General features: G+C 32.3%; 2 protein-coding genes across 2 annotated transcripts; one reads left to right on the forward strand and one right to left on the reverse strand.

Moving 5' to 3' along the window:
- The first annotated feature begins 1,153 nt into the window (after positions 1-1,153).
- LOC130800905 (acetylornithine deacetylase) lies at positions 1,154-6,229 on the forward strand. The gene is made up of 10 exons (XM_057664631.1): positions 1,154-1,624; positions 2,435-2,679; positions 2,766-2,874; positions 3,525-3,663; positions 3,752-3,809; positions 3,907-3,924; positions 4,605-4,727; positions 4,804-4,957; positions 5,047-5,080; positions 5,894-6,229. Exons 1-10 carry the CDS (start codon positions 1,292-1,294, stop codon positions 5,995-5,997), a joined length of 1,317 nt encoding a protein of 438 aa, XP_057520614.1. The 5' UTR covers positions 1,154-1,291; the 3' UTR covers positions 5,998-6,229.
- Positions 6,230-6,897: 668 nt separating this feature from the next.
- Positions 6,898-12,612, reverse strand: LOC130800906 (uncharacterized). The gene is made up of 9 exons (XM_057664633.1): positions 11,961-12,612; positions 10,692-10,843; positions 10,501-10,596; positions 10,294-10,356; positions 9,846-9,914; positions 9,653-9,755; positions 9,484-9,555; positions 7,391-7,479; positions 6,898-7,305 (listed from the first exon to the last, which is right to left on the reverse strand). The coding sequence occupies exons 1-9, from the start codon at positions 12,304-12,306 to the stop codon at positions 7,150-7,152; spliced, it is 1,146 nt and encodes a 381-aa protein (XP_057520616.1). The 5' UTR covers positions 12,307-12,612; the 3' UTR covers positions 6,898-7,149.
- Positions 12,613-23,463: the final 10,851 nt, after the last annotated feature.

The raw sequence follows: 23,463 nt of genomic DNA on the forward strand, positions 1-23,463 counted from the left end.
ACAATTTTTTTTAATTAAAATATGGACTAAACAAGTAAATTGCACTGGGCTCTTGAGAGCCGTCTTTAGAAAAGACGGTCTCTCAAGAGAGAGCCTGCAAATGGTCTCTTTAATAGTTAGTTTTTTTTTTTTTTTTTTGAAAAACGCCTCTCACAAGAAACATAACCATTTCAACATTTTAAAAAAAATATATTTTTTTGTTGCATGATTTTCAAAAATATGGTTTCTTCATTCACCAAAATCAATTCATACACGATACTCATACCATAATATTCTATTTCATATATATTAAACACCAATTTACTTTTAAAAACTCGTAATTCAAACATCATCTCACGGTAAGATACTTAAAGTGATTGTGTTAAAAACAATCAATCTAAAGTGAATTTTAGATGTGAAAGTGAATAATTTGATTGATTTAGTTGTACTATTTCTTCTAATTTTAATTTGTCTCGTAATGAGATCGCCTTAAATAAGAATTTGTGAAATTACTCATTCTCAAATTTTCATTTAAGACGATATTATCATGAAACAAATTAATAATGGGCTACTAATTTAATTAAATTCACTTTGGATATTAAAATACTCATATTTATATATTTAGGCTTCTTGTTTAAATTTAGTTCACGATGAGACTGTTTGATATTATATTTGCTCTTTATCTTTTATTTTACATATCAAAACCCAACCTAAATTGATCACATTTTTAGCATTAAGTTTTTCTTTAAAAACATAAAATTTGTTTGAAACCTAACGATTTAATATTTACCCAACAACTCTTATATGAGACCATTTTACCATGAGATGAGCCTATATAATTAATCAATTTTCTCATAAAACTATAAAAAGTGATAACCGTAAAACTGTAATTGATTTCTTCAAGGTTATAATTGATCTATTTAGGACAATACATGTACATTAGGCCAACCAAATAAATATATAGATAGTCTTAACGTGAGACTGTCTCATTTGAGAATGTGATATTTACTCGATTTTATAATCAATCTCAACTCTAACCTGACTTTAATATAAATTTAAAATTATGTAAAAATCTATATTATCAATCCAAGATGTAATCATAATCTAACTCAAAATAAACCCAACAATCTGACTGAACGCTCTACCTAAAACTAATCTATATAAGTTGGCTTGATCGTAGCTCGTAGGGTAAGAAAAACGGTTTCGTCACTTTTGACAGGAATAATCAAGTTCTGTTCAAGTACTTAGCAAAATAACAAAAACTCTGCTCCTAAATCCTAATCCCTGTGCTTTTCTCTTGTATTCTCCTTCAATGGCGTCCCCATCGGAAATAAAGCAAATACTTGGTGAACTAAACAAGGAATCATTCGTCGGACTCTTAACCAAGCTCATTGGAGAATCCAAGTATTTACAGAACAACCCACCTGAATTAATCCCTGAAGAAGACAGAGTTGTAAACTACTTGCTTGATATACTATCTCCTCTTTCCACCACTACTGGAGGTGGGCCACTCATTATCAACCATGCTACTTACTATCCTAAAAGGGGCAACCTTATTGTTGAATACCCGGGTACTGAACCGGGTAAAGTTGTCTCCTTCGTGGGTTGTCATATGGATGTTGTTACTGCTAATCCTGATGATTGGGTATTCTATTCTTCTCTTTATTCAGTCTGTTGGGTATTGTTTTTATAATCTTTTTGTGTATTTTCTTCTGGGTTTTGATTTTGTTCGATGGAGTCGAGTGTTAATTTTTATATAAAACTTTTATTATGTTAGGTTTTTATGAGGTTTTCGATTCGGATTGAATTTGATTAACAATATGATTGGGTATTGCATTCTTCTCTTTATTGAATCTGTTTAATTTTTTTTAAAGTTTGAAACTTTTAGAGTTTTTTCTTTTGGGATATTGTATCTGACTGATTAGGGTGTTAATTGCAAAGTATGTCAATGTTTTTTACTTTATGGAAGTTAGATTTTTCTGGGAATTTACATTTGGGTTGAATTTGATTGATGACTATGATTGAGTACGAAATGTTCCCCAATTGGAGTTTGTGTTTTTTGATTGAATTAGTTTTTTGCTTAATGTTGCTCAGTATGTTTAAAGAATGATAATTGATCAAGTTAATTGTATATTTGGGTTGTTTTCATGTCTGTTCAAGTGGGGAAAATGAAATTAAGATCTTTATGGGAATTTACATTTGGATTGAATCTGATTGATGATTATGATTGGGTATGAAATGTTCCCTGATTGGACTTTGTGCTTTTTGATTGAATTATTTTGTTGCTTGATGGTTCTAAAGGTGTTTGAAGGATGCTAATTGATCATGCTAATTGTGTATTTTGGTTGTTTCATGTTTGCTCTTGTACTGATTATCTGAGGTTGTCTCCTATTCATGGGTTAAATTGCTCGTATTCATGATTTGGTAATGAGTGCTGAAATGGTGGTAATGGTAGGACTTTGATCCTTTTTCATTGAGCATCGAGGGCGATAAACTTAGGGGCCGAGGCACAACCGACTGTTTAGGACATGTTGCACTGGTAGCTGAACTAATGAAGAAGCTAGGCGAAACAAAACCGAAATTGAAGTCAACTGTTGTTGCGGTTTTTATAGCAAATGAGGAGAATTCAGCCATTACAGGAATTGGAGTTGATGCACTTGGAAAGGACGGATTGCTCGATAAGTTGAAGGGTGGTCCTTTGTACGTAACCTTAACTGTTTCTGTGCCATTTCGATTAAGGATTTCACATGTTTAAGCTATATATGTGCGCTCTATTCCTTCTTCAGGTTCTGGATAGATACAGCAGATAAACAACCGTGCATCGGTACTGGTGGCGTGATACCATGGAGATTACATGGTACCGGAAAACTATTTCACAGTGGCCTTGCACATAAGGTACTTTTTTCGGATTTTTCATGAAAAGGCAAAGGTGCTGTAAGATATTCTATTTCTGATGTAAAACATTTTTATCGTCATACTGAAGTCTAAGTTGTAGATCATTGTACTGTGAAATTTAACCTTGAAACAAGTCTAGTCGTTTTGGGGTATCTGGTTTCTTTTGGTTTATTGAAGGGACAAAATTCCTTTTTCTCATCTTTTTGTGTTTGAATCTCAATCGAGAATATATATTTGAATGAAGTAGTTAAACTTTACTCGAGCCGGGAAACTGTTTGGCCGCATCCTCTGCTATGGGTATGGGTTGCCGCTTTCCTTCCCTCCCCAAACTCTGATCATACGGGATACACAAGGTACGATGATGATAGTGATTAAAGAAGTGAAACTTTAGAATTGTAAGGTGATAGTACAACCGCCTTATCACATGCGTATATCACCTGTTATATATTTTCGAACAAAATATCTCTGCTTTTATTTGAAAGACATCAATCTAAAATCTTCGGAAGGTTTTAGATTACACTGTATGTGCTGTGCAGTTTGCATTAAAATGTTGAATGAATTGTTATATTACCGAATGCAATTTGTTATATCACCAAATTCAAGCTTTCTTCATGGCGAGCTTCTTTTCACGATGCATATTGGATATACAGTCGGTAAATGCTATGGAAATGACAATGGAAGCACTAAAAGAGATTCAGTTACGATTTTATAGAGATTTTCCTCCACACCCAAAAGAACAAGTCTATGGATTCGCTACTCCATCAACTATGAAGCCAACTCAATGGATTTGTAAGTGCACTTTGAAATAGCGAATCGAAACTGATTAATCTTCATGATGTGTTACGGATGCTTGACTTGCTAATTCTCTATGCTTCAGATCCTGGAGGGGGTATTAACCAGATCCCCGGGGAGTGTACAATTTCCGGTGATGTCAGGTACTTTGCCTAATTAGTATTTAGTGCTTGTCGTCTCTCTTTTTTCCTTTACAACAGTATACGACAAATGTCTAACGAAGCCTTTTAATTCTTGCAGGCTAACTCCCTTTTACGAGTAAGCAAATTCTCAGTCGTGCTTTTATAATCTCTTCGTTGTGTCTTTAAGGAACTTTTCTGCTAGAAAAATTCTTTATTAAAACCGTCTTATCATGAGACGATTTAAAAAAATATTTTTTATTTAGTTATCTGCTGTGTGAGTTTAACTCAATTAGTTTATTTTAAATTTAAATGATTTGGGCTGCTTGTATGGGGCCGTCTCACGGTGAGACGGTCTCATACAAGATTTGCTGACACAAATCCTTATATGAGATGGTTTCATGGTGAGACTATCTCTATTGGGCTGGCCCGTGTACATTTAGTCTAGTTAAGTGATCACTTATAATTTTAAAGTGATCAATTATAGAAGCAACCCCTCTTGTATGAGACCGTCCCATCGTGAGACGAGTCCATGCAAAAGGTTCATTATGCTAAAATATTCTATTATTGGGCTATTTAATCCAAGTATGAGACATGTTTAACAGTGAGACCTTCTCATGCAAGAATTTGTGTTATAGAAATAGCTAAATTAAATGAAATTTTATAGAACATATGTGGTTTTTATAGTTAATTCGTGTGGCCGATGTTTTAGATGCTAGGAAACGGTATCGTTTCTTTTGCTACTTTTCACAAGGCTCTTCGGTTTTTTGTTGGGCAGACCAATAATGCTGAATGTCTTATACCTGTCTTTCTGCACAGTGTAAATGCCTGTATGAAAAAGCTTCAAGAGTATGTAGATGACATAAATTCCAACATTGAGAAACTAGATACGAGAGGACCAGTTTCAAGATATGTTTTGCCTGAAGAAAATATAAAGGGAAGGTTTGTAATCTTCGTCCTTGCATTTGGTCGAACTGTTTCCTCTATATGCTGTCGTAATATCGACTCTCTTTTCCAGGCTTACAATAACATTTGACGAGGCCAACAATGGCGTCGCTTGTGATCTCGATTCTCGTGGCTTTCATGTATTATGCAAAGCTACTGAAGAAGTTGTCGGTTATGCAAAACCCTACTCAATCACCGGAAGCTTGCCATTGATTCGTGACCTTCACGTGAGATTAATAATTATTTACTTATATTGGTATCATTTTATCAGTCATTTTTTCCGATTTTTATGTGCTTAAAATGGCCATTTTTGCAGGATGATGGCTTTGATGTTCAAACAACAGGCTATGGTAAATTTTCTTTGATGACCCTTGCATATGCACATTGTTGGAAAAGAAAGTATGAATTTACGCATTTTGTTAAATGAGGCCATTACAATAGTCTTTGGCTCTAGCTGCAAGTATAGTGTAAAAATAAGGTAACATTGCATCGCATCGGCTGCGTTGTGAAGGTTTTCAAAATAAACTAACCAATATTCCCCACGTTGTAAGCGTGTGAAAAAAATCGTGTTTTAGGTCATATCAAAAGATATCTTATGGTTTTGACCAACATTAGGTGTTATGATAGCCGCATCAATCCCGTTATGAATCACAGTTCTGTTACCACTATCGTAACTGTTACCACATTTTTATACTATGGCTGCAAGTATTGAAAAAACTACTCGACAAGGTTTATGATCATGCTTATTCTACTCAAATCATTCTTTTCTTCACAAATTTCATTCACATCGATGATCATTTGGATTAGTGGTATTAGGTGTTGATGGAAACTTATGAAGAAAAATACGTGTTTGAGGGTGAGATCACAAGAATAACATAACACATTTCATGAAAATTCAAACTAATACTCATTTTCTTTACCATGCCCCATTAGGAGACTAATAGGATGTTCGAACATTTTGCTGTTAATAGAATGGACAAATGACTCTTTATATCATATGCATTTCTTGATTATGTAAAGTTGCAACTGATATATGCAATCAAGCCAATCGAAAATAATCTCTTTATTTTTACAAAGTTAAGACGATAAGGTAACGTGAAACCCAACCGTGGAACATAGTCTAGGTGGGAATCGCAGCTAATGCGAACTTGTGTGTTTTGCAGGTCTGATGGCAACATACCATGCCAAGAATGAATACTGCCTATTGTCGGACATGTGCCAAGGTTACCGAGTATTTGCAAGTATTATTGCGCAGTTAGAAGATTGACCTTTCATATAGTACCATATGCTCCTGTTATGATTTTGCTTTACATCTTTATCACTTTTGTCATCTTTGTACTGCAAAAGACATGATGTACAAGCAGTCTAGCACTGCGTTTAATGTAAGTTCATCAATAAACAGACCAAAATTATTGTTATTGCCAGATTTTATCAGCAAAAAAGAACATGATTTTATTCCCTTTATATTGGATTACTCAAATAACACGGTTTTATGGTGATATCATCTCTATTGAGCTGATTTGATATATATATTTATACTCTTGATTTGATATATATTTATACTCTTAAAGTGATTACTTATACGTCGTATACAAGGCTTCACTATACGGCCACTTTATTCGGGTGTATGCGGGAAAATGTAGAAGCCACCACCTTGGCATTTTTCCCATCTCTTGAATCTCGGTCAGCCTGGTATTCATTCGGTTTTTTTTGTGAAACTTGGGGTACTCTCTTCGTTCCATTTATTTGACTACATTTACAATAAAAGAACTCATTAAAAATGTTTAAGTTACAAATTTATTAAAGCGGAGAAGTATTTAGAGTTCAGAGAATAATTTTGCATGGTCCCCATACATTGTTCATGAGTAAATGTGGATCGTTGATCTCTAATACACAACTTGTGTGAAAAAAAATAATATCTTGTTCATAAAAGAATTGAAAATATACCTTAACATTGAAAATACTGACATTATATTGTGTTTGAAAATAAATATTTCATTTTAAATTATATTTTTATTTAAAATAATGATGAAATTAACTTAAATGATACTTTAAATTCTTCTGATTTATCAAATATTAAATTTAAGTTAATTCTGAATTTTCAAATAAAATAATATGTAAAATCCTCTATAATTGCTTATTTACGTGTATTTTATATTCAAATAGGTTTTTAATGATGGGTAACTTGGGGTCCACTGCCATTCTTTCTCAAAAGTCAAAATACATACTCGTAGTGCAGTGGGAAGGAGGGTACATGCTTCACCCTCATATTACATTCATTTATACGTAAAAAGAAATGTAGTTTATACTATGTATAGTTATATATACACACTACGCAACTAATTTCCCTGTGTTATCAAGGATCTATCGAATCTACGACTGTAATATACGATTCTGTCGAGGCACATAGGCAACGTCTTTAAAAGTTGTTGTTCCTGTTCTTTCTTTCCGATTTTAGCTGTTGGATTCTCTCGCGTAACCTGCGCCTGTGATCATGGATCTTCCACAAGCCATGTCCTAGAACTACGGCTGAGTATATCCCATGTGTGATGATTGGCGCAAGGATGTTGCTTGTCTGAAGCAAAACCAAGAAGGAAGAGTTACTAACTTGTTGCGGAGAAACATTTGCAGCCATGTTAAACGAAAAGAAATGAGCTTACTTGAATCCATTCGAATCCAAGGTAAAGAGCCAAAATTCCTTCCAAGAGCGGGGAATAGATTCTTTTCATTTGCCTCCGCTCATACCAAGCTGCATAATGCACAAAGGTTATATATGCTTGCATATGTTGTATGCAATGTAAATCTATTTGGAATCTAAGAAGAATGCTGTCTAATGGCAGATTTGAACCTATCAAAGGGAAACTGACTCAACCTGAACCTACCGGTCCATATCCGATCACAACCGAATAATTTTGAAGCACAAGAATAAGTATTCCAACAATGCAATTTAAGCCTAAACAATGAGATTAATGTTTATGAACTTGACCTAACACACTAGATAAGCTAAACAGCATGAACCTGCACATAACTCCCCAAAGCCAACCAATTCAATGTTTGAGTATATAACATATCTTGGGGTCTTAAACATCAATCAACCAATCCAATGTTTGAGTATGTAACATATTTTTGAGCCTTAACCATCAGCTTAAGCTTTTGTTTAAATTGGTTCTTTTACATGATATCAGAAACAAACGTGACAAAAAGGTAGCAAGTTTGAGGGAATGTTTGGTAATTGGCTTTTTATCTAGCTTTTTGATTGACTTATAGCTTTTGGCTTGTTGTTTGGTCAAACAACCAAAAATAATGTTTGGTAACTGGCTTAATGCTTGGCGTTTTCAATGGCTTTTCCGCCAAAGTTCATATGCTAAGAAGAGTAGCGAATTCCGACGGCTGTTGGCTGCTCTTGCAGCTTAAGTTACTAAGATGTCCTTGATTTACTATTATTACCTACCCTTGGCTATTTTGGTCTTCCAAATGGAGTATGAGTATCAAGATATTCATGAAAACTTATACTTTACACTATTGATGTTTTTTATTTGAGCTTTTTTTTTTAATGATTTTTTACTTGACCTTAATTCACAATATTTGTGGATTTTATTTTTTAATTTAGCTTGTTTTGCCACCATAAATTATTCTTAGGAATAAAAGTTTATGTAGAACGTTAAAGTGGAACACTTTTTTTTTTTTTTTTTGTTTCTATTGTCAATTATTTTTTTTTAAAGTCATAGCAAATGAAACGCTTACATATAATACCTTAAAATTCCTACTACTGTTGTTAATTCAAAATGATACGAAGGTTGTGAAGATTTGAGTTTTAATGACCATATTTTTTCTCCACTATTTTTTTCTTAATAATGCTTATAAATAATAAAAATGAAAAATGAATATAAAATAATAAAAATAACAATAACAAAAATTTTTTAAAGTAATATAAGTCATATATCACACATAATTCAAAATAATAACAAAATATATATTCATGTCCATAAAGGTCATTTTATAGTAAATCAGCCAACAACCAAAAAATAATTTTACCAAACATCTTTATAAACAGTTGACTTTGACAGCTAGCTTAAAAGTCAATAAAAACAACTAATACTTTCAGCTGGTCAAACAAGCCAAGCAAAACAGCTAACAGTCAACAGCCAACAGCTGTTTGCCAAACAACTCCTAAATCTCAACTACTCAGACTTGTGCTGCATCCACAATTCTAGCCCAAAGAGTTTTCGTGTGAGAGGGCATGTTATAGTATATAACATATCTTGAAACCTCAACCATCAGCTTAAGCTTTTGATTGAGTTGTTACCTTAACATACAAACCCTTTAAGTTTTAAGTAAAAAAATTAAAAATACTCTAACGTGGTGTTTGGTTGGTATTGGAAATGAGTTTTAGTTAAAATTTTTATAAAATGTGATGTCATTCCCTGATATTGAAGCTCTCAATCTCAAATATGTGTTTTCCTTCATTATTTTGCCTTACCTTCTGATACCACCTTTTCAGATGGCAATGAACGAGAATGCGTTTTTTGAAGTAAAATACTATTAGAGTGAAACAAGCATGAACATAAACCTTAGTCAAGTAATTTTTTTAGTTAAATTATATTAAATTGTCAATACTTTTATCATTTAATGCCTAAGACCAAATGGGTCGATACAAAATACTTTAACCCTGAAAGTTTTGTTAACAAAAACCCAATGACACATCCAAGTGAAGTACCATGCCAAATAAAAAGGAGGGAAATAAAATTGCAACCTGCAAACAGCTTCTTCAAATCCCGACGACCAGTTCGTGATGGCAAAACAGGCGCCACAACATAAGTAGGATCTGAAACATAAACAAAGCAATTTCAAGACTAAATTGAACATGATAAACTCAATTGTACGGATCTCTCGAATAGCGCTGTGAGCCTGCAAGAAATTACCTTTAGGTGACGCGGCCATATAATATAGAGAACCCGTAAGGGCAGCTGTAATGACTGCTGCAAAAGCCTGAGCAAATGGTACAAATGCAGGCAGCACACCAGCCTGTACATTGCATATTTACCGTGAAATGAGATAATACGCCAAAAATACAAGACGTTCTAATGGAATAGGCCAGCAGAATAGTGTTCTTACCAAAGAAGCCATCCCGCGAGCATCAGTCACCAAGTCACTACTCCTGAGAAATATATCAGCAAGAGCACCCTACAGCACCAATACGAAACTCGTTTCAGTACACTTCAAAGTTCACATGCTAAGAGTTTTCCAATCAGCAAGGGCTGCACACCACCGTTCTTTTTAAATGACAGAAACATTTCCATTCCTCGAGCAAACTATATTGAACCCGAGAAAATTAACATCAAAGCATCTCTGTTATCTACCATACAAAGGAATGGAAATAGTTCCCTGAAAGACGGTTACCTTCTAATAAAACCACACCTATTTCTTTTCAAGACTCTAATTCGGCATCATTCATTACAAAGTGATATAGAATTCACATAAATGACAATAACAAATGGTTATGGTATGATCTTTTCTGTAAGTCATTCGCAAAATGCAAGCGTAAACTAAGACATTTTCATACCTGGACAGCTGCTCGATAGAAGAGTTCCTCTCCGACTGAGCTAGCAGCAACAATGAGTATAAACTGCAAAATCCAATGAAATATTTTTTTTTCGAGTTTAAAATTCAATAATATATTAGTCCGAATTTCAACAATCTAACACATATTAGAAGTCATGTTACATATTGATAATCCATTTAGCAGTTTTCAAGGTGCTGAAGTGTGTACCTGCCACGGTGACATTCCATAGAAGAAGCTTCGGAGTTCCTCATCCTCTACATCCCTTATAGCACGAGCATGGGGCGACAGCTTCACAACCTCGTCCTGGAGCCAATTAAGGCAAACCATTTATTAAATATTTAATAAAGAAAAAGAGAGTAACATATGGCCTTAGCCCTTAGGGGGGTTAAAAGACATACATCAAGGATGAAAAGTAAAGCCATTATAGGGATAGTTGCATATCCAAGTCCTTCGATGATGGCATCAAACGACCATTCCAAACCTCCCAAGCTATCAACACCGCTAATAGAGCAAATGAAACTTCCAGCTAGAGCCATAGCACCATATATGCCTAGTTTCAGAAAAACGACATACAATTGTCAAAACATTATCCAAATACCCCTTTTTGTAACTATTTGTGGAGATATTAGCAGATGATTACTCATTTTAATATATAGAGGAAATCATTAAGCCAAACAATTTTGGTCGCATCCTCCTTTGTGGGTAATTTCCTCCCAGACATTGATCATAGTTTCCTGTGTGCGTGATACACTGGGTATGATGATGATGGTGATTATGTTTGCCTCTAGACATGTCATATGGTTCATATACGACCAATTATACATCACAAGTAACCATATTGGCTAGTCGCACAAGTCACAAGGCGGCGTTGATAAGCACACTTGATAAGATCCAAAACAAGCAATTTTTTCACAAAATAGCCAAGACAGACATTTGGACTCATACCCAAGAACAACACTATAATGTAAAAGCAAATCAAAGACACTAACCAATATTAGGAAAAGTGTGTTTGTATTCCTCATATAGGCAATTCAATGGAATAAGGATTACCACATGAGTTTAAGATATTCTTTTAGTTAGCACTCTAATCTTTGCTTCTTTTGGTATTCATATCCTTTGCATACCATCCAAAAACAACTAAACTAAAATAAATCCCCTCACTAAAACAAAACACCCAAAAAGGAACTACGAAAAAGTAGCAATAAAGAATCATACAAAAAAATTGATTTTTTTCTTCCTAAACTAACCTTCTTTACGGTAAAGCATTTTTTAAAGCACTTTACTAGCTTTGATTCAACAATCAAAGCAATGAGAGTCCTTAAAATCCATATACAATTTGAGCTAATTACTTCTATAACTTTCACATCTCTCTTTACATTTATACTTTCTAATTTTATCAAATACTAAGAATATGTAAAACTCAATTAATTTTAATAGCAAATATAAATATTGTTTACCTTTCAATCTTTAAAAGCTTTCATTAGAATTCATTAAGTTTTATGCACACGGGTGTTCAAAATAGACCTAAAATTAGTACTCCTTAGTCAATCCCATTTATAAGCTAATTAATTACCTAAAGATAAACCTAATCTTATTTCTATTCATGTAAACCCCAAAAAGAAAAACCAAATTACCCAAAATTGGAGAAATTAAAATAGAAATTATACCAATTCCATAGCTAAGACGAACAATAGCTCCAATCTTTTCCCAAACAGGAAAGTCAGCAGTAGCATCACCAAAATTTTGAGTAAAAGTGGTAACTTCCATAGTTGATCTAGTATACCCTACTCCTCCACCATCTGATCTTTCAATCCCACCATTTCCAACACCATCAACTCTTTCACCTCGAGGTTTCATTGAAGCTCTCACTACACCTCTACCAAACATGATTTTCTTCCTATTAAAGGTTGACTTTTGGAGGAGAAAGTCAAAGCAAAGTGACCCACCATTAAAAGCTTTAAAAGATGTGGTTGGAGGGTGTGGAGCTCTACATAACAATGGCAATGACTCCATTAAAAAGGTTGAAACTTTAAGCTTAAAGGAAGAGTCTTTCACTTTGTTATACTTTTATTTTATCAAAATAAGAAAGGGGAGAAGTTGTGGTATTTTGGCATATTGTTTGTTGGGTTCTTTGTATGATGAATTTTGTATATGTGAGGAAAAGAAAACAATGATGAACAAGAAAGAAAATTAAATAAAGGTGTAAATTAAAATTTGATGGTATTTGAAGATTTGGAAATGGAGGTAGAGAAGTGAAGATGAAAAAGAGAGATTTTGATTTGCTTTTGCTATTAATGAAGGTCTTTTTTTTTTTTTTTTGTGGTAGTGACATGGGAATTTTTAGGGGAGATATCTAATGTAACCAATAAATGTTTGCCAAGTGGAGATAATGGTAGTATAATCATAAATTGATGATTGATGATTAGCATAAGAATATCCATTAAAGGGCTTTCACCTTTACACTAATTCTTAAAATATATAGTAAAAATAAATTTTTTGTGAAAAACGGTTTCTTTGAGAGATTATCTCTAATTGAGTCGGCTCATAAAGAAAATGTAAAGTACAAGTAGGCGTTAAGTTTTAATGAAATGGACCTGAAAGACGTCTCTCAAAGAGATCATGACCTCTCAGAAAACTAATTGGTATAGTAAAAGTAAAATCGAAGAAATAAAAGCGATTCGAGTGAAAATTGAACATAAAATTGTAGAATCTTTATTATAGAAAAGAAGAGGGGAGTAACTAGTAATAGACTAAAGTAAAGAGAAATTAAAATTTGCAAATGCCATGCTCATATAGTCCTTTCAAGTGAAAATATTTTATTTGTAGTACACTTATTTGACAAATGAACTTTTTGTAATGTCTTTTTTACCAAAAATAAATAAATTAATTAACAAACTAATTTACCTTATAAAAATGGAAAAACTACTTGATTCCGCTTTGATTGGAACCATATTCGATATTTTAGTGATAAAAAAATTTAATACTACCAAATATTTATCATTTTTAATTTGGTAACTAAATAATTTGAATATTTTTAAAAGGTAATCAACTAGAACGTAGAAAAACAATATGGGTTATTACATTTATAAGGAATCAATTATTGATTTATTTAGTATGAAGTTTGTTTGAAATTCATGTTGCATGGATTTATCTAACATAAAAATGACTTGGTTTTATTTGATTTGAAATTTAAAATGATTCTTTATTAATTAAGTGTTGGATCAAAGTCCAACGTTGGGCTTATATGTAAATATTTATATGTCATTGTAATTAATTAAAACTGTCTTTATGCCGAGATTAAAGTGATCTAATTAAAATTAAAGGGTTTAGACTTAAAATGTATCAATAGGTTGTGAGCATCAAATGTGTAGAGACTCGTTTTATGACTGGTTTCTATGATGGGCCGAATACCAGTCACAAGTTATAATATATATAGAAGTTATGGTCCTTGGGTTATACATATTACTTTCCTCCTGCCATCCCATTATCAGAGAGAATTAAGAGTGATAATGTTGGTCGTCACTTTAGAAAATACGTGTTAATCTAGAAGATGTAAATGCTCTAATCTTCAAGATTACCTATCGTGCTATGTAATCAGGTATTCTTAAGTTTTTTTTTTGTTTGTTATTCTAATTCAACATAATCAAATCTATTTGTTAGTAATGGTATTCACCAATTTTTATCCCATCAAGTGGTATCAGTCGCTTCTTATGTCGAGTTTTTAGGACAATTTTTTTGTTCACCGTTTTTTTGATGGAATGTCATGATTAAATGATTCAGTGTTTATTTTCATGATCTCAATGTCTTCGGTCAAATGGATATGGAGTAATTAAATTTTGTTCATCCGTTTTGTAGTCATTGAAATAAGAAGGTTTGGTTTCATTTTTTTTTTTTTGCTAATGTTAATCAAGCAATCAGTTATTTCAGACTCCATTTTTTTTTGTTAATGGCATTTGAAATCTTTCTTTTGGAATCAATTTTTTTTTTTTTTCGGTTGTCAAGGGTACTACTTCATTAGTTTCCTATTTTTAGGAAAATCAGTTATTTCCTTTTATTATTATTATTTTTTTTTTGTTTTAATGGAATTTAGGAATCAGGAAACGATTATGAGACTTTTTCTTTGCAAGTTTCCTATTTTTTTAGGAAACTATTAAATTAATTTTGAATAAGTATCATTTAAGTTTTTTTTTTACCCACAATTTTAGGATTTAGTTTTCTGTTTTTTTTTTCTTGGGCTTCTTATCTGCATTATGTTTTATTAATTGCCCTTGTATTACAATAATTTTAAATGTTATTGTAAAATAGGATAATCGAAATACTTTAAGTTGAATTATAGTATGTTTTTATATATATACCAATGGTAATTTAGTAGATACAATAAGTCGTCAAAGCGACCTCTTTTGCTGAAATTAAATTATTAACAGTATAAAAGGATGGTTCATATAAAATATATTATCATCGATCGGCTCAAAAGACGGTCCATAATTATATACTTGTGTGAATTTTTTCGGGTTGTGATAAACATGTGATAATTATAAGGTTTACATATGATTATTTAATCGTCCCAAAGGAAGGTTTTATAGTCGACGTGTTATTTATTGTCAGTGTTTAATTACTGAAACATGATGTCACTAAGAAGTTAGTATTTTTATCCAAAGATGGAATATTAATGGAAATTGACGTCTTGTAATGGAATGTTACTAAATTAAACGTATTACTATTGATTTAAGAATTAATGTGAGCTTAATATGTTTATTTTTCTTGTTCTCTGTCAGCTATGTCTAATCCTGCGAGTGTTACTTCGAACATCAATTCCATTCCTATGTTGAATGGCTCAAATTTATAGAATGGAAAGGAAATCTTTCGATTGTTCTAGGAGTTATGGATCTCGACCTTGCATTAAGGGTTGACTCTCCCGCACCAGTTACTGATTTGAATACTATGGTCGTTATGACGGTTCAGGTGAACAACGTACAAGGCCTTTTGCTAAATTCCTGGAGCAATGTGGTATTGTTCCTCAATACACCATGCTTGGTACTCCAACTATGAATGGTGTTGCTGAGAGACAAAATAGGACTCTTAAGGAAATGGTAAGGAGCATGATTAGTCATTCTACCTTACCAGAGTCACTCTGGGGAGAAGCACTTAAGATTGCAGATTATATTCTTAATAGAGTACTAACAAAAGCGACTAATAATAAGACCCCATATGAACTGTGGACTAGAAAAAAGCCGAGTCTAAATCATTTTCATATTTGAGGATGTCCAACTGAGGCACGACCTTATAAGCCTAATGAAAAGAAATTGGATTCCAAAACTATTAGTTGTTATTTTGTTGGATACTCTGAAAGGTTAAGGGGGTTTAAGTTTTATGATCCTAAAGCTAAATCTTTTTTTGAGACGATTAATGCTAGGTTTCTTGAGGATGTCGATTTTGTGAAGGGAGATACAGTTAGAAACATTGTTTTTGAAGAAGAGAATATTATTATTCCTCCAGATGTCATTGGTATTGAATCGATTCCCACATCGAACATTGCTTATGACGCAGTTCAAAACAATGTTGATAGAGAACCTCCCGGAGAACAAATTCTCGCTCCTCAAGAAGTTGTGCAATTAAGAAGGTCCACTAGAGAGAGAAGAAGTACATTGCCAGATGATTACATTGCATATCTTTAAGAACATGAAAGTTCTACCTCTCCAGACTGGATAGATGCAGAAAAAGACGAGTTTGAACACATTGTAATGGAAGATGACCCTGTTGACTTTCATCAAGTTATGGAAAGTGCAAATTCTCAGCAATGGCTTGAAGCCATGAACGAGAAAATGCAATCCATGAACGACAATGATGTTTGGGATCTCGTCGCATTGCCAGAAGGTATAAAACCTATTGGTAATAAATGGATATTTAAAACCAAAAAGGATTCAAATGGCAATGTGGAGAGCTTCAAAGCTCGTCTGGTAGTGCAAGGTTTTACACAAAAGGAATGCATTGATTACAAAGAGACTTTCTCTCCCGTTTCCTCGAAAGACTCCTTGAGGATAATAATGGCATTGGTATCACATTTCGATCTTGAGTTACATCAGATGGATGTAAAGACAACATTTCTCAATGATAATATTGATGAGACAATTTATATGAAACAACCTGAAAACTTTACGGTGGGTGACCCAAAGAAGATGGTTTGTAAACTTAAGAAATATATCTATGGACTCAAGCAGGCGTCTCGTCAATGGTATTTGAAGTTTCATCAAGTGATTCTCTCATTTGGTTTCGAGATGAATATGCTTGATGAATGCATTTACCACAAGTTTAGTGGAAGGAAATACTTTTTTCTGGTTTTGTATGTTGATGACTTATTGCTTGCCAGCAACGATATAAGCTTTTTGCGTGAAACTAAGAATTTTTTATCAAAGAACTTTGAGATGAAAGATCTTGGTGACGCCTCTTTTGTATTAGGTATTAAAATACATCGAGATCGTTCTCAAGGTATTCTTGGGTTATAACAAGAGAGTTATATCGAAAATGTGTTAAAAAGGTATGGCATGCAAAACTGCAAACCCGGAGATACCCCTGTGGCTAAGGGAGACAAATTCAGTCTTGATCAGTGCCCCAAGAATGAATTTAAGAAAAAAGAAATGGAAACTATTCCTTATGCTTCAGCAGTAGGGAGTTTAATGTATGCTCAAGTTTGCACTCGTCCAGATATTGCATACATAACAGGGGTGTTGGGATGTTATTTAAGCAATCCAGGGTTAGAACATTGGAGAACAGTCAAAAGGGTCTTACGGTATATACAGAGGACAAAGAAATACAAGCTTACGTATAGGAGGTCAGATAATCTTGAGATCATTGGGTATGCTGACTCCGATTTTGCTGGATGTATTGATACAATGAAATCCACTTCTGGTTACATTTATATGTTGGCTGGAGGTGCTGTCTCATGGAAGAGTGTTAAACAATCCATTACAACATCTTCTACTATGGCAGCAGAATTCATTGTATGCTACAAGGCATCGAATCATGGGATCTGGATTACGAAATTTTGTCACGGGACTGCGTGCAGTGGATTTTATTCAAAGACCACTTAAGTTATATTATGACAATGACTCCGCTGTGAAATTTTCTAACAACAATAAGAGTTCGAGGAAGTCAAAGTTTGTGGCTCTCAAATTCTTGGTTGTAAAAGAAAGGGTTCAGCATAAAGAATTGTCAGTTAAACATATCAGTATAAACTCTATAATTGCGGATCCGCTTACCAAAGCATTACCACCCAAGCGGTTTCTTGAGCATATGGCTCATATGGGTGTTGCTTCATCTATGTAAGATGTTCAGTTTTAGTGGAAGTTTGTAAATTCAATTTATTGAACATGTGTTGACGTTTTAGTTATAAAGTTTTCTACGGAAATAAAGTTATGATAAAATTGGTTTTGTACCATGGTTATGTTTTAATAGTTTGATCACACTATTAAAGTGGACCAGTTGGATATGGACATGTTAAGATCACATTGCATGTTATTTCCATGCTACACATCCACTTCATCATCTATGTCATTCTTTTGTGTTGGTATTATGATCATTGAGGTCTAGCTACGACAAATGTAACTAAGGCAGCTTTGGTCTATGCTAATATAATTGATGGGCGAGATTGGTTTCTAATACATTACAGTTTTTTTGACAGTATGGTTGAGCTCAAATTTGGTTTTATAATGATACAAATTTATACAATTTTTACATATAGCTCAAGTGGGAGATTGTTGGACCAAAGTCCAACGTTGGGCTTATATGTAAATATTTATATGTCATTGTAATTAATTAAAACTGTCTTTATGCCCTGATTAAAGTGATATAATTAAAGTTAAAGGGTTTAGACTTAAATGTATCAATAGGTTGTAAGCCTTAAATGTGTAGAGACTCGTTTTATGACTGGGTTCTATGATGAGCCGAATACCAGTCACAAGTTATTATATATATAGAAGTTATGGTCCCTGGGTTATACATATTCCTTTTCTCCTGCCATCTCATTATCAGAGAGAATTAAGAGTGATAACGTTAAGGGTCATCACTTTAGGAAATAAGTGTTAATCTAGAAGATGTAAACGCTCTAATCTTCAAGATTACCTACCGTGCTATGGAATCAGGTATTCTTTAGTTTTTTTTTTTGGTTTGTTATTCTAATACAACATAATCAAACCTGTTTGTTAGTAATGGTATTCACCAATTTTTGTCCCATCATTAAGTACTTCAGTTATATGAGTCACTAAGTAAACATAAAGGATACTTTAATTCTACATTTACTTTTATTAGAGTCTCAATCTCAATAGATTAGGGTTGATTATATGAACCATTAATTATATCATTTTCATCTTCAATTTTCTTTCCCCTCTTTATATTTTCCAAACTTCAACTTTCTAACTTTATTATCGATTTGCTAATACTATGCCTTTGTACAGTTATACATGCTCAAACCATCATAATATGTAAATGGTTGTCTTTTATTTTCACTATGCTATTTAATAGTTTTATAAATTTGTAACATTTACATATTCAAAAAATTCATGCTTTTGCACCAATGTCAAATTGTACTTGCTTTTAAAATGTATGTCTTTTATCCACTTATTTTCGTAAGTTGGACCATTTTGTCAATGATTATGAAAAATTCTCTCAACTCATTCGAAATAACATGAGCATACATCATACTCATTCAAACCCTTTAATTAATCTTTCTCGTGATCATCGTTGTACATAGTGGTGGTTACTGGTTAGTGAATTTTTTTTTTTTTATATCAAATCAAACAATTTTACTATAGGCCAACATTTAAGATATGATTTTTCAAAAGTATTTCAACTCCTTCATGTTTAAGCTGCAAAAATTCAATAATTTCAATAAAAATATACTTCTATATTGACAATAAAAATTGAAAATCCATTCTTTAAAAGTGACAAAATTATACCCATAGAACTCAATTAAATCTTAATATTCTACACCCAAACTCTTAAATTAGATCTTGTAAAAAATAATAAAAATCCAAGTCGATCATAAATATGTCAAATTTTTGGCATATTATTTTTTAAAATAAAGACGGTTGAGTGCACAAGCCACAAAGTATCTCCATAGAGCGAGGATTTGGAAAGATTTCACCATAGAGATATGATGAAGATAAATTTTATACAATATTTTTATATAAGGCTGTTTACAAGATTCAAACTCGTAACTTTTCATGCAAAAGTGTAAATTCAAATTTCATGTATCATAGATTATGAGTTCGAATTATATCTTCGTTCAGTGAACAATAATAAATCAATCTTATAGTCAATTTAACATGATATTTGCGTTTACTTATGAGTTCCGATTGTAGATGCTTACAAGATCATATGCTAAATATTTAAATTTACTTATGGTGCAAACAATTCTTTTATGGTCAATAATAAACGTTTTAGGAGTAGTTATTAGCTTCTTGAATGATATAATACTTGCCATGTGATTCACGCTTCATTAATAATTAAACCAACAACCCTATTGTAGAACACAAGTAACATTTAAAAAACACAACCACACATTTGGACATGATTTAAAGAAAAAAAGAAAATTAAAAATTGGATTTTGCTATATGTAACTATATATCTATGATCATAAAAACTATTACCTAATGGTATAAAGATAAAAATTTGGGTAACTTGGTTTAGAGTTGATCTGGAGTTTGTTCATCTTGGGTTCAAATTTACTTCAACTTGAATAATATCATAGGCTTTGAGTTATGACTCATAATTTGATAAGTTCAAATTGGATTAAGATAGTATTAGATTATTTTGAGTTAATTATAAATTAGATAGATTATTATAATTCATGTCTAATAAGATCTCATGTCACATTGAGTTGAGTTTTTTCAAATGAAAGTATCGAGCTATTTGTGTTTAGATTATTAATAGGTTGGATGCGGGTTAAATTGATCCAATGATCCATATTGATGGAACGATCTCTAGTGTAAAGGGGTCCAATATAAATTTGGTCAATACATATTATATCTGTCTAGTAGATTACAAGTTGATTAAACATATGTTTATTTGGTTTTAATTTAGGTTAGGGAGGTAGTTTATATTGGAATTGGATTAAATTTGAGTCAAATGAAGCCAACTTTAGGAGAAGTTTATGTGTGATCATGTTGGATTAATTACGGTGAAACGATTATAAATTGATTCATTTCGAAGCAGGTTTTGTGTAATACATATCGAGTTGAAGTTAGATTTGGGCAAATAAAAGGTATATACTGAAGCTTTGAATTCAATTACGTAACTTTGTTGAGTTTTGGAATGTCATGTTGAGAAAGATTTGTGTTAGGTTAATTCAAAGGTCAGGCTTAAGTTTGATCGTTAGCTTGTTTATAAGTCGATTGATCAAAATATTATTTATCACTAAAAATAAAGTTTTTTATATAAGCTAAAATTGTATTAGTATGTAAGATACAAACCACATTTAGTTATTCATTTTTTCGTATTTAAATTTAATATGTTATTCTAAGTCTAGAGATACAAACCACATTATATATCATTTAACATCCACATATTTGAGTGATATGCCAGTCTATATCATCCGTATAAGGGGATGCATACAACTAAAGATGCTCCCATTCCAAAATATCTAGCACGCAACTTTGATAGCGTGTCTTCCCTTAAATGGTCTATCAAATGGTCGCATCCGAGCCACACACTAAGACTTACGTGTGCATTCTCCTTGTTCCTTGTTTGGGTAATCAAGAAATGGCCATAAAAGTAGGAAGTAAATTTTATTCTAGTTCTAGTATACTCTAGAATTTTGTCTCTGTGTTTCTAAATATCTTAACAACTTCACTAACTATCATGTACCCAATCATCATCATTTGTCTTTTGCCCTCTATATTTTTTTTAGTAAATTTTTAGAAATACAAAACTTTTTCTTTATATGAATGAATAATGTCAAATAAGTAGAAGTAATACAAAAGAGTACTTTCTATTATAATTTGAGAAGACAGTTCATAAATGCATTGGGAAATTCAATCCTATTTTCATGAATAGTGTTGTAATATTTGCTATAAAAGCATTACTCATGTATTGTAAATTGACGCAAGATATTGATATACGAAGCAGATATCAATCTCATGTACTACATTTCCCCTTATATTCTCCCTACCTTTTAACACATTATGAGCACTATTTTTCGCTCTCAAAAACCCAAGAAGGTAATATTTTTTTCCAAAACATTATAACATTTTTTTAGCCACAATATGAACCAACAATCAAACGGTATCAATATTATTATTCAAGGTGTTACTAACACCGTTCTATACTTTATCCTTGAAGAAAATTGTATATCTGTTACTACCAACCCAGCTAATAGTGGTTCAAACCAATTGCGAAAACATAATCCAAATAATACCCATATAAATGACAACCCAATGCCAAGTCCCAATAATGCAACTAATCCACCAGCACAACCACCTACTAATCAGCCACCACAATCTACTGATAACCCACCAGCCCAACCTACTAATGATCTTACAGTCCCACAAGAAAGTAATAAAAGAAAAAATGACGAAGGCGAAGAAACTAGTAGCAAACGTTTTCAGACTATTAACCCATAAAATAATTTATTTTAATAATGTCGTTTAATCTTTATGTTCGTTTTTACTTTTTCAGCCGCCTATATGGACTGGCTAATATTATTTTGTAATGACCGCCTTTATGGACTGGCTAATTTAGCATTGTTATCGCCTTTATGGACGGTTTTATCTCTATTTATCTGATCATGTCATCATATTATGTGCATATGTATTTGGTTACTTTAGTCTATAAAATTATGTACATCAAACTTTTATATATTTATATGTATATAATCACTTAATAAACTCATAAAATTTAATTTCATCTTCAAATAATAATAAATCACGATTTTATTTGATTCTATTTTGTTTAACATTATAATAATAAATTGTCTTAATTTACCTATAACACAGATTATTAGCAAACATGACTATATTATTTCTACACAACATAAAATCCTTTTCTAATTGTAAAAATATCAACCCGGGATGAATGCCAGAGTGGTCCGAAAATTATAATTTAAGTAAATCGTCAAGGATTCGATTCTGAAAAAAAATAATAATAATAACAAAAAAAAAATTAATCTTGGAGATCAATTATGAAAATGGTCTTTTTACCCCCTATAAATAGGGACTTCTACCCGTCCCAAACATACACACTACACACACCACTCACACCTTATCCCAAACACAATAAATAAATTTTCTTTCTTCATCTTCTTCTTCCTTCAACCATCCATGGCAGACAATACATCTACAAACACCCACATCAATCCAATTGTCGACAATATAAGTAAAATACTAGAAGCATTCCTTATCATTATGGGTTTAATTGTATTACTCGTAGCACTAATGCTCTACCTGTATCCAAAAATAAATTATAAATCTTGTATTTGTTTAGCAATTTGTATTTTTGTTTTATCATCTATTAATACTATCTACTTTATTTTTATTTATGATTATATTGTGCTTATTATATTTGAGATATTAAATCAGGGGGAGATAATACTAATATGCTTTAATATCTCTAATGATACACAAAATAATGGTTGATCTCAAAAAGAGAAAGTTCAATGCCCTGGAATTAACAGGAAATAATTTTATACAATGGGCTTCAGATGTCAAATTATATCTAAAAGGAAAAAGTATTATACACAATAATTGAACTTAATCCCGCCAATAAAGGAAAGGGTATTGAAAAAGATCCCATAAAAATTGAGGAAGATAAGGCAAAAGCTGCATCAATTTTGAGACATCATTTAACCGATAGTCTCAAACACGAATACACCAATTATGAGGACCCAAATTTACTTTGGGAAGTGCTAAATGAAAGATTTGGCCATAATAAAAGTGTACTTCTCCCGAAGGCCATCGATGAATGGCGAGAGTTAAGATTTCAAGATTTCAAAATCAATTAATGATTATAATTCAGCCCTTCATTTGATAAAATTAAAATTAGTCTATTGTGGACAAATAATAAAAGATGAAGAAATAATAGAAAAAACATTATCAACCTTTCACGTAAATAGCATTCTGTTACAACAACAATATCATGAAAGGCATTTCAAGAAATATCATGAATTGCTGAAAACACTTC

The sequence above is a fragment of the Amaranthus tricolor genome, chromosome 15, assembly GCF_026212465.1.
Source record: "Amaranthus tricolor cultivar Red isolate AtriRed21 chromosome 15, ASM2621246v1, whole genome shotgun sequence".
In the NCBI taxonomy this organism is placed as follows: domain Eukaryota; kingdom Viridiplantae; phylum Streptophyta; class Magnoliopsida; order Caryophyllales; family Amaranthaceae; genus Amaranthus; species Amaranthus tricolor.

Coding starts and splice junctions, on each gene's coding strand:
- LOC130800905 (XM_057664631.1), top strand. CDS start 1,292: ATGGCGTCCCCATCGGAAATAAAGCAAATACTTGGTGAACTAAACAAG. Junction 4,728..4,803: donor GAAGAAAATATAAAGGGAAG/GTTTGTAATCTT, acceptor TCTCTTTTCCAG/GCTTACAATAACATTTGACG. Junction 5,081..5,893: donor TGTTCAAACAACAGGCTATG/GTAAATTTTCTT, acceptor TGTGTTTTGCAG/GTCTGATGGCAACATACCAT.
- LOC130800906 (XM_057664633.1), bottom strand. CDS start 12,306: ATGGAGTCATTGCCATTGTTATGTAGAGCTCCACACCCTCCAACCACA. Junction 9,915..10,293: donor TCTATCGAGCAGCTGTCCAG/GTATGAAAATGT, acceptor TTGGTGCTGTAG/GGTGCTCTTGCTGATATATT. Junction 7,480..9,483: donor TTTGAAGAAGCTGTTTGCAG/GTTGCAATTTTA, acceptor TGCATTATGCAG/CTTGGTATGAGCGGAGGCAA.